The 17,280-nt window shown below is 45.7% G+C and overlaps 1 protein-coding gene across 2 annotated transcripts; it reads left to right on the top strand.

The window, feature by feature from the left end:
- Positions 1–7,453: 7,453 nt before the first annotated feature.
- On the top strand, positions 7,454–16,096 carry LOC123113746 (protein argonaute MEL1). 2 transcript variants are annotated; one of them, XM_044535058.1, is made up of 22 exons: positions 7,454–8,264; positions 10,430–10,635; positions 10,730–10,879; positions 10,987–11,120; positions 11,218–11,327; positions 11,435–11,541; positions 11,837–11,975; positions 12,052–12,168; positions 12,333–12,422; positions 12,509–12,580; positions 12,888–13,007; positions 13,102–13,270; positions 13,356–13,477; positions 13,583–13,723; positions 13,868–14,010; positions 14,093–14,155; positions 14,234–14,297; positions 14,407–14,542; positions 14,657–14,730; positions 14,822–14,916; positions 15,003–15,034; positions 15,679–16,096. In XM_044535058.1, the coding sequence occupies exons 1-22, from the start codon at positions 7,572–7,574 to the stop codon at positions 15,864–15,866; spliced, it is 3,165 nt and encodes a 1,054-aa protein (XP_044390993.1). In that variant the 5' UTR covers positions 7,454–7,571; the 3' UTR covers positions 15,867–16,096. The 2 variants fall into 2 exon arrangements, with proteins under 2 accessions (XP_044390993.1, XP_044390992.1); XM_044535057.1 differs by having other exon boundaries at positions 12,315–12,422.
- The last annotated feature ends 1,184 nt before the right edge of the window (positions 16,097–17,280 follow it).

The following is a 17,280-nucleotide window of genomic DNA, read 5'->3' as shown; positions in this document are numbered from 1 at the left end:
AAGTTGCTCCTTCAACTTGGCAATCTCCTCCACAAGATGCACAGGCTCACAACACGGGTTAGTAGCATTTGCATTATCAATTAAGACCATATGAGGAAAAGTGGCTTTCTCCTTGGTTAGCTTAACTTGGAGTTGATCATGAGACTCCTTGAGGCTAGCATGAGCACCCTTCAAGGCCTTGTGAGCCTTGTCAAGTATATCAAACTCCTCCTTGAGTCTAACATGGTCAACCCCAAGTTTAGCCTTCTCGCAATTGAGCACACGAGATATAACAAGAGCATGATCAATATCTTTCTTTAATTTAGCATGATCATCGTTGTGTGACTCCTCAAGAGCCAAACGATGACCACGCTCTTCCTCAAGCACATTAGAGAGATCTGATATCTCATCGGCATAGTCACGACTATGACCTTCCATCTTAGAGATGGTTTCTTCGTGAGCCTCAATCATGTCATTGGCTTCACCAAGTTGTTCCAAGAGAGAAACAAAGTGCTTCTTGGATTTACCCTTGAGCTTACTCATAAAAGACTCAAATTCATTTACTTCCTCATTAGACCCCTCACTTTCATCAATGCAATCCATCAAGGAAGGATTAGTAGTGATGGTAGTTTTGATGTTGGGGGTTACCTTGTTGGTGGCTTTGGCCATGAGGCACTTGGCGATTATGTTCTCGTTGGGTGAGTCGAAGAGGGATACCCGTGGAGTGGTGGCAATGGCTACGGAGACCATGCCCGTCGTCTCATCGTCTTCATCATCATCATCCTCATTGTACTCCTCTTGTGCCACCAACCCCTTGGGTGGAGTCTTCTTAGTGAAGTTGTTCTTGTTGGAGAAGGACTTAGCTTTGTCTTTTCAGATAAGCTTCCCACCATTGTCTTCCCTCTTCTTGTAAGGGCACTCCGCAACAAAGTGGCTCACATTGCCACAATTATAGCATGTTCTCACACGTTGCTTGCCCTTGATGCCACTTGATTTGTTCTTGTTGAAGTTGGGCATTGAGTTCTTCTTGCTCCAAAATTTCCTTGAAGTGAGAGCCATGTGCTCATGGTAATCATATTTTTTTTATCTTCGGGGTTACTCTCCTCTTCATCCTATTCTTCCATACTAGCCTTGGCCTTCAAGCAAGGTTGGTTTTCTTCGCCCGTTGAGAGCGCATCACCGCATTGTCGGCGGTCTTGTCCAAGATTCTCATAGCAACAAACTCATCCAACACTTCACTTGAGGATAAGGTATGGAAGTGCGGACTTTGATGGATGACAGATGACATGGCCTTATGGTAGGGCATAATGGCCTTGAGAAACTTGCGATTGATCCAATTGTCATCTGTATCCTTGCTCCCATGATCTCGGAGTGAGACCACAAGAGTGGTTAATCTCCGATAGAGCTCATGAGGTTCTTCATCTTCATTCATCGCAAACTCATCGGCTTCATCTTGCACTTCATAGTTGGAGCATTGAATGCTTGCGCTACATGTTGCCATGCTTCCTTGGCCACGGTGAAAGGTCGGAGATGCGCAATATCTTTGGGTGGAATTGCATCTTGAATAATGAAGAGAGCAGACTCATTGAATTGATGATCCGCGGCTTGAGGAGTTAGGTTGCTTGGGTCATGCGGGTAGAAAACTTGCTCAATAATTCTCCAAAGGTTAGTAGAACTATGATTAAGATGACGTTTAAAACGGTAGACCCAAGAAGCAAAATCCTCATTTTTCACAAACTTAGGAGGAGGACCAACATGATTCAAATGAGTGGAGGGAACCGGTCCTCCATAAGTAAGAGGTGGTTCAACATGGGCAAAGGTGCCATTTCCACTTCTACCACTAGGCAAAGGAATTTTATCACTAGAAGCTTCCCCCTTATCGGAGTTAGCATCCGCCACCTTGGTAGTGGGATCGACCACTTCCAACGGTGCGGTGGATGACTTAATACCATCAAGAAACTCCTTGAACATGCCTTTGACCTCGGTCGTCATGGAGGTTTTCAATGTGTCCAAAGCTGCATTGATTTCCTCACGTGAGACCGAGGATCCCCCATCGGCCATAGACGAGGATGGATTCACACCGGGATGCTCCTCCTCACCGTCTACGGTGTTAACTTTACTCTTCAGACGGTAAAGTCCTTAATAAAGAGACGAGGCTCCGATACTAATTGAAAGGATCGATATAGTTGACTAGAGAGGGGGGTGAATAGGCAACTAACAATTTTTAGCTTTTCTTTATCAAATTAAACTTTGCATCAAAGTAGGTTGTCTAGATGTGCAACTAGGTGAGCAACCTATATGATTCAACAACAACAAGCACACAAGCAAGAAAAAGATACAACACAATATAAGCTTGCACAAGTAAAGGTGAGAGATAACCCAAAGCGGAGTTGATGGAGACGAGGATGTGTTACCGAAGTTCCTTCCCTTTGAGGGGAAGTACGTCTCCGTTGGAGCATTGTGGAGGCACAATGCTCCCCAAGAAGTCACTAGGGCCACCGTATTCTCCTCACGCCCTCACACAATGCGAGATGCCGTGATTCCACTATTGGTGCCCTTGGAGGCAGCGACCGAACCTTTACAAACAAGGTTGGGGCAATCTCCACAACTTAATTGGAGGCTCCCAACGACACCACGAAGCTTCACCATAATGGACTATGGCTCTGCGGTGACCTCAACCATCTAGGGTGCTCAAACACCCAAGAGTAACAAGATCCGCAAGGGATTAGTGGGGGGAATCAAATTTCTCTTGGTGGAAGTGTGATCGAGGCCTTCTCAACCAATCCCTAGAGAATCAACAAGTTTGATTGGCTAGGGAGAGAGATCGGGCGAAAATGGAGCTTTGAGCAACAATGGAGCTTGGGGATGGAAGAGGTAGTCAACTCGGAGAAGAAGACCCCCCCTTATATAGTGAGAGGAAAAATCCAACCGTTACCCACTTCTCCAGCCCGTGACATGCGGTACTACCGCACCAACTTGCGGTACTACCGCTAGGCGGTGCGGTACTACCGCTCCGGCGGCAGAGACCAGATGAGGCCCTGTTGCATTGACGCAACGAGCTGTAGAACCGCCGGAGCGGTACTACCGCGTGTCCTTGCGGTACTACCACAAGGCAGGGTTCGACTAGGTTGGGAAGGCACAGACGAATAAAATTACATTTGTGGCTACTTCCCCTGAGTTTCGATCTGTGCAAAAATCCGACACGGTACTACCGCATACAGGGAGCGGTACTACCGCGTAGGGCGCGTATGTAAAAAGTTACATCCGCCCCTACTACCGCTCGTGTTGCCATGCTGGCTAGAGGCCATGGTACTACCACGCCCGAGGAGCAGTACTACCGCACTACACGGTACTACCGCGTCCCTGGCATGTACTACCATGGGCCACTGCGGTACTACTGCACCCTTGAGCAGTACTACCGCTGCCACAGCACAATACCACTTGGAGTCCTTCATTTTGCAAAGACACGGATAAACGGTCGATGCTCCGAAGAAGCAAAGGAAAGGTGGTGCAAAGGGACAGACGTGTATGTGTTGATTCCACCCTAACCTTTCTAAAGCGGACCCCCTCTTAATAGTACGGCTTTCCTACGACTCAGATCCACGGAAAAGAAACGTAGAGAAACGTCATCTTCACTAGGCTCCGAGGGGCAACAAATTGTCTTGTGCCTAGACCTGAGATATCTGAAATGCTCAATGCACACGATTAGTCCGCAAATGCATTGTCATCAATCACCAAAACCACACAGGGTGAAATATGCCCTTACAGAAACTTTGTAACAATTCTTGACCACACTTTGAGGGATTTTCATACGATTCAATTATGTTAGTAATGTTGAGAGATGACACTAGTGAAATTATGAACCCTAGGCCATGTTTTCAAGCATTGCAATACCATCTAAGCTCACTTTTATCACTTGCTACCTTGCTGTTTTATCATTTCATATTACAAAAACCTATATCTAGTATCCATACTACACTTCTATCAATATCTCTTCACCGAACTGGTTCATCTATGCAATTTACAATTGTATTGGGTGTGTTCGGGACACAAGAGATTTCTTGTATTTGATTGCAGGGTTGCTTAAGAGAGACCGTATTCATCCTACACCTCCCACGGATTGATAAACCTTAGGTCATCCACTTGAGGGAATTTTTTTGTTGTCCTACAAAACTCTGCGCTTGGAGGACCAAAAGAGTCTACAAGAATAAAGTTCCATTGTAGACATCAATGGTTCATCAAACTCACCCCTTGGAGTAGTCATTGTCATTGTTAACTTGGTGTACACTAGGAAGTATTCGTGAGATGTTTTTGATTTATGAGTTGTAGTCTTTATATGAACTTCAACCTATCTAGATTTTGCTAGCCTCATGCATTGCCCACTCTCACCTTGAGACATGGTGCATCCTTCACCGGTATATCCAAACCCCATGGGAGGACTTCCTCTTGTCCTTCTACACATAAACCACCTTTCTCCTCAAAATAGTCATCATACCTACCTATTATGGCATTTCCATAGCCATTTCGAGATATATTGCCATGCAGCTTCCATTGTTACTTTTCATTACATGACTTATGATTTCATTGTCATTTTGCTTTGCATGATCGTATATAGAGATGACATGATAGTTGTGGCAAGGCCATTGTTCATCATTGTTTTACATGCTATGCTTGATCATTGCACATCTTGGTACACTTCGAGAGGCATTCATTTGTATTCATTATTTTAATTTCAGAGTTATTAGTAAATAAAAGTGTGGTGTTCATTAGAGTATGATTCTACCTGTGAGATATAAAAAGAGGCCAAAAGAGCCCAACAAAAGAGTCCAAAAAGAGTCTACCCAAAAAATGAGAGAAAAAGAGAGAGGGGCACACTACTATCCTTTATATACACTTTTGCTTCAAAGTAGTACCATGTACTTCATGTAGAAAGTTTTCATATTCCTCATTTCATATGCTAGTGTGATTTTTACATCATGGAACTTGGCTTGTTTATTATGATGAAGAGCTTCGTCAAATGCTGGAGGTCTTAATGAGCAAGCAAGTTGGATGCACACCAACTTAGTTACATCAGGAGAGCTTATCAGCTGCATTGATGTTTGACTTTCATACTTTTGTCTTCTTATAAATCCCCATCATTATTCTATTTTCCATCTAAGACCAAGGCTTGTAAATTGAGCATTAAGCAAAGTACTAAGTAGTTGGAAAGGGTTTGCCATGGATTTGATTGTTTGACTGAAGTTATAGGTTGTGTTATAATAAAATGTTTTAATACGATAAAGCCTTGAGTGATGGGGACATGAATTTGACATATGAGTATTGATTGGTATTACATGAAAACATTAATCCATGAAAAGCAATAGTAATTTTTCTTTACACATTTTGATGTTACTTGCTTGTGAACAACTATAGATTATTGCTTTGAATCACTTTTTTCTTGGGTTCACACCACGTTACATCATTTGATCAATATTATGATGAGTAGAATTCAACACCAAAAAATATGTTTGTAAATCATTTACCTGCTCGAGGAAGAGCAAGAATGAAGCTTGGGGATGCTGATACATCTCAGACGTATCTATAATTTTTTATTGTTTCATGCTATTTATCATCATTTTCATATACTTTTTATAGCAATTATATTATTTTTGGACTAACCTATTAAATTATTGTCCACTGTCAGCTCCTGTTTTCTGATTGTTTTTGGTTTCATAGGGAATCAATATATACAGAGGTCAAAATCACTTTCCAATTTAATACGGTTTTTTGGGTAACAAGGGACCCTATAAGCTTCAGGAGAGAGCGAGAGGAGCTGCAGGGGGCCCAAACGGCCACCCCGCGTCCCCAAGGAGGTAGGGCACGCCCCTAGGTCGCGTGGGACCCCTTTGCACCGCCTTACATTGATTCCACCGCCGTAAATCCCTATAAATACCGAAACCCTCCGCCATATTTTTAGAAGAATTTTATCATCACCGCGAGTTCCTGTTTCGCAAAGATCCCATCTAGAGGCTTGTTCCTAAGGGGGAAACCATTGTCGGAGCCATCTTCATCAGTCTTGCTGCCCCCATGATGATGTGTGGGTAGCTCATTAGGACCTTAGGGTCCATAGTAGTAGCTAGATGGTTCTCTATCTCCTTTTGGATCTTCAATACCATGTTCTTGTGAGCCTTCTCATATGATCGGGATCAATTTAATGTAATTGGTGGTCTGTTTGTTGGGACATGATGAATTTCCACTTTATGATCAGATTTTTCATTGAAATCAATTGAATTTTTTGAGGTTTTCTTGTTGTATAATTAAATAGCTTTGCATGCTTTCCGATCTATCTATCTTCTTTGGTCAAGTCTGATGGATTTTCCTTCGGAGGGAGTGGTGCTTTGTAGTGGGTTCAATCGTGCGGTGATCAAACCCGGTGACAATAAGAGCTAAGGCACGTATCTATTGTTTCCACTAAGGATAAAACGATGGGGTTTTGTCATATTGATTGACTTCTTCTTGTCTATATTATGTCATATTTCTTACTGCTATATTCTATTTGTTACAAACTTAATACCATGAGATGCACGCTGGATAGCGGTTCCAGGGTGGATTGTTAGTAGTAGGTACAGTTCGATTAACGGTCTACTTATCACGAACGTAGTGCCTATATGAGATTATGCCATGAATGATCATAGTCATGAATATTGCAATTCGGTCAGTTGTCCAACTGTAATTTGTTTACCATGACATTCGCCTACTTTCGAGAGAGATACCACTAGTGAACCTATGTCCCTTGGGTCTATTCTCCATTACTGAATTCTTCTACACAATTTCTCCTTTTATTTGCCGTGCTACCTTGCTACTATCTATCTTTATCATTTGCATTTAACCTGGGGAGAGACGCCACAAAGGCCGGGTTCTACCAGTGCAGCGGAATTAATTGTTTTTGGGCACCAGAATTAATTTCACTTCCACATACTTAGTCTTTAATGAAATGATCAAGAAAGTGCATGTTCAAAAAAGAAAAAGAATCAAAGATTTTCGCACCCGTTGGCAGCTCAATCATTGTTGGTGGATGGGAATCAAACCCCCGGTCCGTCTACAGTACCGTTTGCTGGCACGTGACCCAGCGCCAACCCTGGTTAACCACTCCCGCTCTACCATGGTTACTTTTTTTACTAAAGCAACCCAGGCGCGCGCAGCTGCGCAGTTTGCAGAAAGGCCCCTCGCGCCGCGGCGCATTTCCGAGGCCGGCCCCCCGCGCGCGCGTTCCGATCCGCGCACCCGAAGCGAACCCAGATATTTCTCCTCTGGACGACGGCCTTTTACACGCCGGTCCGGACAGAACCGCGAAATTCGGCGCACCTCCCCCTCCCTCTCCCACGTACGGACCACGCCATGCGCTCACCACACCGCTCGCTAGGGTTTCGCCACCCCACTCGCTCACCGCCCCGCCTATAAAAGCCGCCTCGGCCGCGCCGATCCTCCCACCAACTCACCGCCGTCCTCATCCGCTCCCTCCCACGCCTCCACGCTCCTTTCTTCCTCCCCAATCCACCGCCGCCACCACCGTAGCGCAGCCCTCCCACCACCACCACCACAGCTCTCCCGCCATGGCCTACCGCGGAGGCGGAGGCCGGGGAGGCGGCCGGGGAGACCAGCAGTACGGCGGAGGCCGGGGCGCGCCGGCGGGAGGAGGGCGCGGGGGCGGCCGCGGGCCCACGGGCTTCGTCTGGCCGCCTCCGGGCGCTCCGTCGGCGCCGCGTCCCGCCGGGCCGGCGCAGTACGCGCCGGCCGTCGCCGTCTACCACAACCCCAACGCCACGGGGCCGCACCAGGGCGCCTACCAGCACGGCGTCGTCGTCCGCAACCCCGCGCCGGCACCCTACGCCGCCGTCCGCGCGCCCTCCCCGACGCCGGTCACCATCCGCGCGCCCTCGCCCACGCCGGCCACCATCCGCGCCCCTGCTCCGACGCCCTCGCCGGCCGCGCGTCCGTTCCAGCCGGCCCGCGTCTCCGCCCCCGCCCCCGCTCCACCGACCCCCGCGGCCGTCGCCAAGGAGCTGGAGCAGAAGCTCTTCGTCACGGAGACCGCGCTGGCGCCGCCCGCCGCCGCGGCCGCGGCGGCGGTCGCGGCGACGCAGCCCGAGGAGGAGAAGGCCCCCGAGGTGGACCTGGCGCCGGTGTCCAAGAAGGGGCTCGCCCACCCCGCGCGTCCCGGAGCCGGCACAGTCGGCAAGAAGGTGATGATCCGCGCCAACCACTTCCTCGTCAACGTCGCCGACAACAACCTCTTCCACTACGATGTGAGCTGATGCCCATCCCCCTCCCTGCGTACCATCTCCGTTCACGAACTAGCTAGAGTAGTAGTTCTTGTTCAGATCTGGCGTTCCCTGCATGCTGTCGTGCGTTTTTCTCTTGTCCGCGCTAGTTCTTGTTCAGATCTACCACGGTGTACGTACGCTTGTAGTGATGGCGTTCTTTTTTCCCGCTCGATCTGCTTTCGTTTTTGTCCATGCGACGACGTGCGTCTCCGTCCCCATCCGTCCATGGATGTTTGGTCGAGCGCTCTCGCTACACGCACACCTCGGCCTTGCTCTTTTTTGGCTTGAAAATCTTGGCGTTTTCGGATGGTTTTCTGCTGTTGTTGGATGAGCAGTGAGTTCTTGGAAAGCGAGAGAGAAAGCTAATTTCCTCCATGCATGCAAAAGCCATCAAGCAAGCACTAGCTACCGCTTCTTGTTTTCGGCTCTGTTGTTCTCGTCTTGGAAGCTAGAAGAAGTACTAGTCATTTTTTGGGCAACTTTGCGGTCTTGGTTGCAGATTCTTGGGATCCGTTTTGGCTTGCTATATAGTACACGGGAGGTTGTGAGATCCGATATCATCCATGTGGGTGGCGATCAAAGAGGGCCTCCCCGTCTCATGCACCTTTTCTTTGGTCTCCTGTGTCTTTCTCTAGCCTTCTTGCATGGTCTTGGTCTGGTCCTTGTCCTCGTTTGGCGACAGAATGGCAAAGCAACGTACCTGGCAACACAGAAAGAAAGCCATCCGTCCGTGTACGTGGCTGCCATACATTTTTGGCAAAGCAGGAGGCCTGTTGGTGTTGCTGCCCTTGCCACCTTTGTCGCTCTGCCATGCATGCGGTCCCGCGGCAGGCCATGCAGCTTTTGGGTTTGTCTTTGGTTCACAGCATGCAACGCCGAGGCCGTGCTGCTCGGATCTCCTGCACCGCCACTTCGGGTGCTGCTCCGTGTGGCACCCCGGCACGTGGCCCTCCGTGTTTGCATCTATTGGGTCGTGGTAAACTTTCTTTTTTGGGAGGACACTCTTTTTTTAACTCTCTCGGTGCAGCCTTGGACGTTTCCTCTTTGTGTGTGTGTGAGTGGAACAACAGTGGTACGTAGATCTCTTCTTCCGGTGAATGGTCGACACGTACGGGGATTTAATCCCATACTTCGAAAATATACCCGAGAATTTCGACGTGGGTTTTAATACTATTGTTTCTCAACTTTTTACAGCGAGCTCTAAAGTTGTGATGTGGGGTTTAATATTACGAGTAATATTATTGTTGTTTTTCCAACTTTTTACGGTGAGCTCTAATTTGCTTAAAATCTTGTTCTCTGCTCACACATGTATGAATGTACCTCCTTTTTTTGGCAAACTATTTACATTTATAAATGGTAAATTGAGGATGAATTATTTTGGTACTTCTCGTAACACGTAGTATCTGGTATAGAGTTACAGTCCATAGTTCCTCTTTTTAAGTACGCAGTACGCAGGTCCGCTTATTGTACTCGTATTCTGTACCGCATGATTACGACAAGATTCGTGCCCGCGAACCCACCTCCCCCCACCTTGCCGTCACAGCCTCCCACTCAACCCCTCATCGCCCAGCGCCGCCACCCCTTCTCCGCCTCCGCCGCTGCCCGCCGGCCACTCAGCCGCGTCCCTTAGTCAGGAACCCTAGTATGGCCGTGACAAAAAAATTACTTTACTCCTCGCCCAGCGCCGCCACCCCTTGAGTTTTGGGTGTTCGATTTGGGATCCAGACTTGTTCCCCGCTTGATTGACTCTATCTACGGCTTCTTCCGTTTCAAGTGGATTTTCTTCTGGGCTCCATAAGTCGAAATGGAGGCCACCACCACATGGTATGTGTTGCCGTTTGCCTGCCAGATTCCCAGTCCTGCGATGCCACTAGCACCTATATTTCCTTTACTGCCTAATTTTGTTTTAGTGGTTTCTTAAGGTCCGGTAGTTTTCCCTCACGGATTGACTTGATTCTGTGGTTTGTTACTTCAACCTGCACGATTCTACTCTTTTGAATCAAATGTAGCATAGGTTTGATTTGTGCAAGATGACTGCACAAATCATAGGGCTAACTGTCTCTATTCTGTGTACTGAATGTAGAACAGAGCGTCTCCTGTTTTTGGATACATAAATGAATTAATGATGTTGAAATGTGCTGCTGTAGGTTTCCATCAACCCGGAGTCAAAATCAAGGGCTGTGAACAGGGAGGTACTCAGTGAGCTAATCAAGTTGCACGGGAAGACGTCCCTTGGCGGCAAATTGCCTGCCTATGATGGAAGAAAGAGTCTCTACACTGCAGGCTCACTCCCTTTCGAGTCTGAGGAGTTTTCTGTTACACTGGTTGATCCCGAAAAGAAAGACAAAGAAAAGTATGATTCGATTCTTTACCTTCAATCTTGTCCAACTTGCTTATCCATTGTATTTGTATTTGCAGCTACTAACTTGCTCCCTCTTCATTTGCAGGGCTGAAAGGGAGTACAAGATCACCATTCGGATTGCTGGGAGGACAGACCTGTACCACCTCCAGCAGTTCCTCAAAGGAAGACAGAGGGATATGCCCCAAGAAACCATCCAAGTTCTTGATGTTGTCCTCAGGGAGTCACCATCCTGGAAGTATGACATCCACTTTCCAGCAGTTTCTTGCTATCAGTTTTTCTTCATCATGCTAGCTAGTTTCCTAGAGCCCTAACACTATTGCTGGCAATTCCTTTTCATTGCAGCTATGTCACAGTGTCCAGATCCTTCTTCTCCACCACCTTTGGTCACAGAGGAGACATTGGTGAAGGATTAGAGTGCTGGAGAGGTTACTACCAGAGCTTACGCCCAACCCAGATGGGGCTGTCACTCAATATAGGTACTCCTCTCCCCTCCCCTCTCTGTTACTGTTACTGTTATCCGATTGCAGTGTGTCCTAGCCTTGTTTATCTGATGATCTGCACTTCATTTTCCAGATATATCTGCAACATCTTTCTTCAAGCCTGTTACAGTGGTCCAGTTTGTGCTAGAGTTCCTCAACTTACGTGATACCTCGCGGCCTCTGACAGACAGGGACCGTGTGAAGGTACTATTCATCTATGCTAAGCTAGTTTCAGAATCCATGTTATGTAGATTGCGCCATGTTATTGGCTTGAAGTAGTTGACTAATCTCATCCTATGCACCATATGCAGATAAAGAAAGCTCTCCGTGGGGTGCGTGTCGAAACAAACCACCAGGAAGACCAAATCAGAAGATACAAGATAACAGGGATTACCCCTGTTCCCATGAGCCAGCTCATGTAAATAACTTTCCTCAACTGCTACAATATTTCCATTATGTCTTTTATCTCTATGTTCTGGTGCAACTAATCAGGGTTGCTGGAATATTAGAAAGATGTTTAGTTGTGTAGATCTTTGGCTTATTGCTTCTTCATTGATGTTGGTGTGTCAGCAATTGGTTAGGGGAATAATTTTGTTTACAATGTTCTTCCTGTGGCATATGCATTTGATTTCTGCAGCATAGCAAAGATCTGTATGTGCCAAATTATTTCCTGTTCACAATTTCCTTATGAATGTTGTTTTGTTTATTGTTAGATTTCCTGTTGATGAGAGAGGAACAAGAATGTCAGTTGTTCACTACTTCATGCAAAGATATAACTACAATCTGCAGTATACTTCTTGGCCCTGCTTGCAGTCTGGAAGTGATGCTCGGCCTGTGTATCTGCCTATGGAGGTACTGTATCCATGCCTGCTTTGTCATATTTGAAGTATACATTGTTTGCTCATGGTTCTCTACAAATTGATTGTAGGTGTGCAAGATTGTTGAAGGGCAAAGGTACTCTAAGAAACTGAATGACAAGCAGGTCACCAACATACTTAGAGCTACCTGTCAACGTCCCCAGCAGAGGGAGCAAAGCATTCGTGAGGTATGTACCTACTGTAAACTGGATTCTGTAAATACCTGCCCATATCTTCTCACATGTTGTAGATCATTCCATATCTTTTCAAGGCATATATGTATGTTTGCCTGTCATGTGCAGTCTTTCTCGTAACACTCTTTTTCACACTGTAGATGGTTCTGCATAACAAGTATGCTGAGGACAAGTTTGCTCAGGAGTTTGGAATCAATGTCTGCAGTGACCTGGTCTCTGTTCCAGCCCGTGTGCTGCCTCCCCCCATGGTAAGGATGCTGCATTTTTTTCCCTTTCTCTAAGCTGCTTAAACTGGAAGGATTTGTAGTAATCACATCCTCCGTATGTGTTTCAGTTGAGATATCATGATTCTGGAAAGGAGAAAACTTGTGCGCCAAGTGTTGGACAGTGGAACATGATTAACAAGGTATTTCCCTGTTCAGTGTCTTCAATCCCAATTTTACCAAGCATTACTTTTTCTTGGAACTAAATACATGGAGGACTTGTTGAGTTTCTTCTTTGTTTGTTCTAAATGTATTGGACAGGTCATTATTTTGCATGTAGCAACTCAAATTATTTTGCTTGATTGCACTTCATTGATCATATAGTTTTCACACTAGTTACTTAAATTTAGAAACAGTTGAGCTTGTTTGTGTGACTTGGCTCATTATTTTGTATGTAGTATATTGATGATGGTACAAATGATAGGTCTCATTTGAGTTTTCTTATTGCAGAAAATGATCAATGGAGGAATCATAGACAACTGGGCCTGTGTGAGTTTTTCACGCATGCGTCCTGAGGAGGTACACAGGTTCTGTTGTGATCTGATTCAGATGTGCAATATGACTGGAATGGTAAAGGCTTTTGCATCGCTTTCCTGTTTCTCAGGCATTTATGGTTTATGTGTGTATGTTACAGCTCACTGACTTGTGTTTTCCAACCCTGTAGTCTGTCAATCCAAGGCCACTTGTAGACAACCGATCAGCTAGCCCCAACCACATTGAGAATGCTTTGAGGGATGTCTACAGGAGGACAACGGAAATGCTTTCCAAGCAGGGACACGAAAAACAGCTACAACTGTTAATCGTAATCCTACCTGAAGTCAGTGGTTCTTATGGTATGCATATGGCTCCTCTGGTCAATCCCCTTCCACCTTCTCTTGGATTTCTGTAGATTTATGTGTGCCACGTTTAATTTTGCAGGGAAAATCAAGAAGATTTGTGAGACTGACCTTGGGATCGTGTCTCAGTGTTGCCTGCCAAGGCATGCTGCCAGACCGAACAAGCAATATATGGAGAATGTTGCACTCAAAATCAATGTGAAGGTAACATAACCACCTGGTCTATGTTTTACATTCAGTTTTTATGGGATGTTGATTCATTGCCTGCTTCGGTTTCTGTTGAATGTGATAATTCTGTGTCTTATCTAGGTCGGAGGACGCAACACAGTTCTGGAGAGGGCTTTTGTGCGAAATGGCATTCCGTTTGTGTCCGAAGTCCCAACAATCATCTTTGGTGCTGATGTTACACACCCCCCACCTGGAGAGGACTCTGCATCATCTATTGCTGCGGTTAGTTCTTCCCCATAGCTAAGATTTTGTAAATTGGTTATTTGTTTCTGTCTGATTTTATCTTTCAAATGGAATTATCATCTCGATGCACATACCTGTTGAGTACAAATAGACTTATCTGTTTCTTTTATTGGATTGATGTAGGTGGTGGCATCAATGGACTGGCCAGAGATCACCAAGTACAGAGGTCTTGTCTCTGCTCAACCACACAGGCAGGAGATAATCGAAGACCTCTTCAGTGTCAGCAAAGATCCGCAGAGGGGCAATGTCAATGGTGGCATGATCAGGTGAGTTTTGTGATTAGTCAGTGACGATTGCTAGCAATTGCCCTGTGGATCAACTGCTAACCTGACATAATTGTCTCTACAGGGAGTTACTGATTGCCTTCCGCAGGAAGACAGGCCGGAGGCCTGAGAGGATACTCTTCTACAGGTGTGTGCACAAATTCATGACACTCTTTTCATCCTGTCCATTCAATGGAACTGCCTGACCGATCATTCTCATGTACAGGGATGGTGTAAGTGAAGGCCAATTCAGCCATGTTCTGCTTCATGAAATGGACGCAATCAGGAAGGTAAGCCTGCAGCATATGATTACGTGCAAATTTCCGTTTTGTCTACCTCTTCTGATGTGTTATCCTTGGCTTCTCTCATTCTGATGGTTCTTAATTTTGCTGTTGCAAGGCCTGCGCCTCATTGGAGGAGGGGTATATGCCCCCAGTCACCTTTGTGGTTGTCCAGAAAAGGCATCACACCAGGCTGTTCCCTGAGGTGCATGGGAGGCGTGATATGACTGACAAGAGTGGGAACATACTTCCAGGTTAGCAAATACAGTTCACTGGTATTTCAATGTCACTGATTACAACTATCTGCTACTCGTTGAAGCATTGCTGACTGTGATTGGGTGCACATTTGTGTTTCTGTTGTGCTGCAGGAACTGTGGTTGACCTCATGATTTGCCACCCTACAGAGTTTGATTTCTACTTGTGCAGCCATGCTGGCATTCAGGTAGGCACTTTGTCCACATGTCCATTTGTTCCTATGCATCTTATCTTCAGTGCTTGCATTCTGACTGTGTTTGCAAAATGCTCCTCATCAGGGAACTAGCAGGCCAACACACTACCATGTTCTTTATGACGAGAATCACTTCACAGCCGATGCGCTTCAGTCACTGACCAACAATCTCTGCTACACGTAAGCCTCTCTCTCTCTCTCTCTCTCTCTCTCTCTCTCTCTGTTGTGTTGTGACTGATGATGGTTAATTTCTGATCCATATACAGCTATGCTCGTTGCACTCGTGCGGTCTCTGTTGGTGAGTTCCCCTTTTCAGTTTTCTGCCTTAATTTGCTTCAACTTTCATCTGTGCTTTTTCTCTCCAAGTAGAGCATTGTTCTGTGGACATTAATACTAGTAGCTTAGGGGTATCTGCCTTATGCCTCTGCTATTGGATTATTATGTTTTGCTTATCCTGATAGTCCTAGCAGCTGTAGTCTTGTACTGTAGTAATTTGGCATTAGTATTACCTTGTACCCGCCTGTGTGTGCCTTCTCTGATGCAAGTTAGCAATCCAGCCACACTGGTGGTTCCTTTAACTCCTTAATGGATCTGTGCTTGAGGGCCTTAGGTCTGCAACTCTAAATAAGCATGCACTCCTGACAAAATGAACCTTAGTTTATAGATGAATACACTGAGTAGTTTTCATTCCTTTGCTAGTTTATTGATGAATACACAGAGTAGTTTGCATTCCTCTGCTAGTTTATTGATGAACAAGAACATGCTTGAGTAGTTTCCATTCCTTTGTTCTGTGTCATCTATGTTTACATTGAAATGAACAACACATCATCTTTCCCCCTTTGCTGTTTTAAGACTTGTATAACCTAGCTGCTGTTCTATTTTTACAACCTGCTGTGGCATTCACTTCCAGAAGAAGCTAACTTGGCTGAACTTGCTATGCAGTCCCACCGGCATACTACGCCCATCTCGCCGCATTCCGCGCGCGCTACTACGTGGAAGGGGACAGCTCGGATGGCGGGTCGACCCCCGGGAGCAGCGGGCAGGCGGCGATCGCGCGCGAGGGCCCTGTGGAGGTGCGCCAGCTCCCAAAGATCAAGGACAACGTCAAGGACGTCATGTTCTACTGCTGAGCTCCTGTGGAGCTGTTCGTTGTGCGACCTACTCTACCCTACCCTAGCCTGAGTTGTGTGTGAGAGAGCCTGAGATGGCCATGACTCTGTTTTTGCCGTGGAGCCTGTTGCTCGTGGTTATCTTGTTCAGTTCGTAGTAGCCAGGATGTCTATGACTCTGTCTTTGTTACCTTCAACTCTATCTGAGACCTATCCAATGCAAGTGGTTCAAGTTACCAAGTGGTTTTGCTAGTTGCCATATTGTTGTTCTGTGCTATTCTGATCTTTGGCTTCTTTAAGTTTGATTCTTTTTTGGCTGGGATATTGTCTTGTGAACTATTTTGGTTCTGGATTTTGGGTTTATAACAGGTCCAAGTCAGAGGAGCAACTTGTTTGAGTATCTCTTGACTTGAACCTGGGCTTGTCCAGAATCCAAAACCAAGATGGTTTCCACAGCCGAATTGGCCTTTGTAGATAGAGTTCCATGTGGAGTTTTTAACGCAAAATTTCTCAAAGAGAGTTTGCTTCCAAGGACAGGTTTTCACAAGCGCATCTTCTCTTTTCCCAATGAAAGAATGCAGGGTTTTTAGTTTCTACTATGAATTTCATGTAGTTTGTGGTACACATGTTTGTACACATAATGTGGTCACAAGCTTCACATTTTTTGGTAAGCTTTAGGCTGTTTGAGTTGCTCGGCTTGGACTTAGGCTTCAGATCCAAATTGGTAAGCCACGATGCATCTTTGTTCTTTTTGCTCAGAAGAGTTTTCAGAGTTCTAAGTCTTGTAGACAGAAATTCCATGTCAGAGACACAAATTCCGATAGTGGTGTTGCTTCAAAGGAGTAAAACTTCTCAAAAGCTTCAAAGGAGTAAAACTTATCAAAGGCATCAGACTGCGCCTTGTCTATATACATTCGATTCTGAAAATAGTTAGAACATCTTACATTTGTGAACGGAGGGAGTAGTTAGTAGGCATAAAACCGATCAATAAAACCTGACCATGTCAGTACACAATCATGTGTCACAAGATTCACTGCACACTTTACTGTGTGCCCTTCTAAACTTATTCCTTTTTGAAAGCTTCAGGCTCTACCTCTGCATCGATGGGTAAATAAAATCTCTGTTTGTGCAAAAAAACAAAAAGGTTCACAACACAGATAAGATACAAGGATGACAAGCTTCACAACACAGATAATAAGATATGACAAGCTTCACAACACAGATAATAAGATACAAAGATCGCAAGCCTGGCAGATGTATTTTCGCACTTCATTTCTTTCATCTACTTTGAATATGTATACCTGGATAACAGCCTGAAATTTGTGCGAGCCTACGTATGCATAGGCTATGTTTCTTCTAACAATAACTAGGTCAAACTACACGTAATATATCTATCTCTTTCGTTGGTTTCAAAAATATCCATCCCGCATGAAGG

Source organism: Triticum aestivum, chromosome 5B (assembly GCF_018294505.1).
Source record: "Triticum aestivum cultivar Chinese Spring chromosome 5B, IWGSC CS RefSeq v2.1, whole genome shotgun sequence".
Classification (NCBI taxonomy): Eukaryota; Viridiplantae; Streptophyta; class Magnoliopsida; order Poales; family Poaceae; genus Triticum; species Triticum aestivum.
This window is presented reverse-complemented; position numbering and strand designations above follow the sequence as displayed.

Coding starts and splice junctions, on each gene's coding strand:
- LOC123113746 (XM_044535057.1), top strand. CDS start 7,572: ATGGCCTACCGCGGAGGCGGAGGCCGGGGAGGCGGCCGGGGAGACCAG. Junction 12,169..12,314: donor GGGAGCAAAGCATTCGTGAG/GTATGTACCTAC, acceptor TTCACACTGTAG/ATGGTTCTGCATAACAAGTA. Junction 14,011..14,092: donor GTCAATGGTGGCATGATCAG/GTGAGTTTTGTG, acceptor TTGTCTCTACAG/GGAGTTACTGATTGCCTTCC.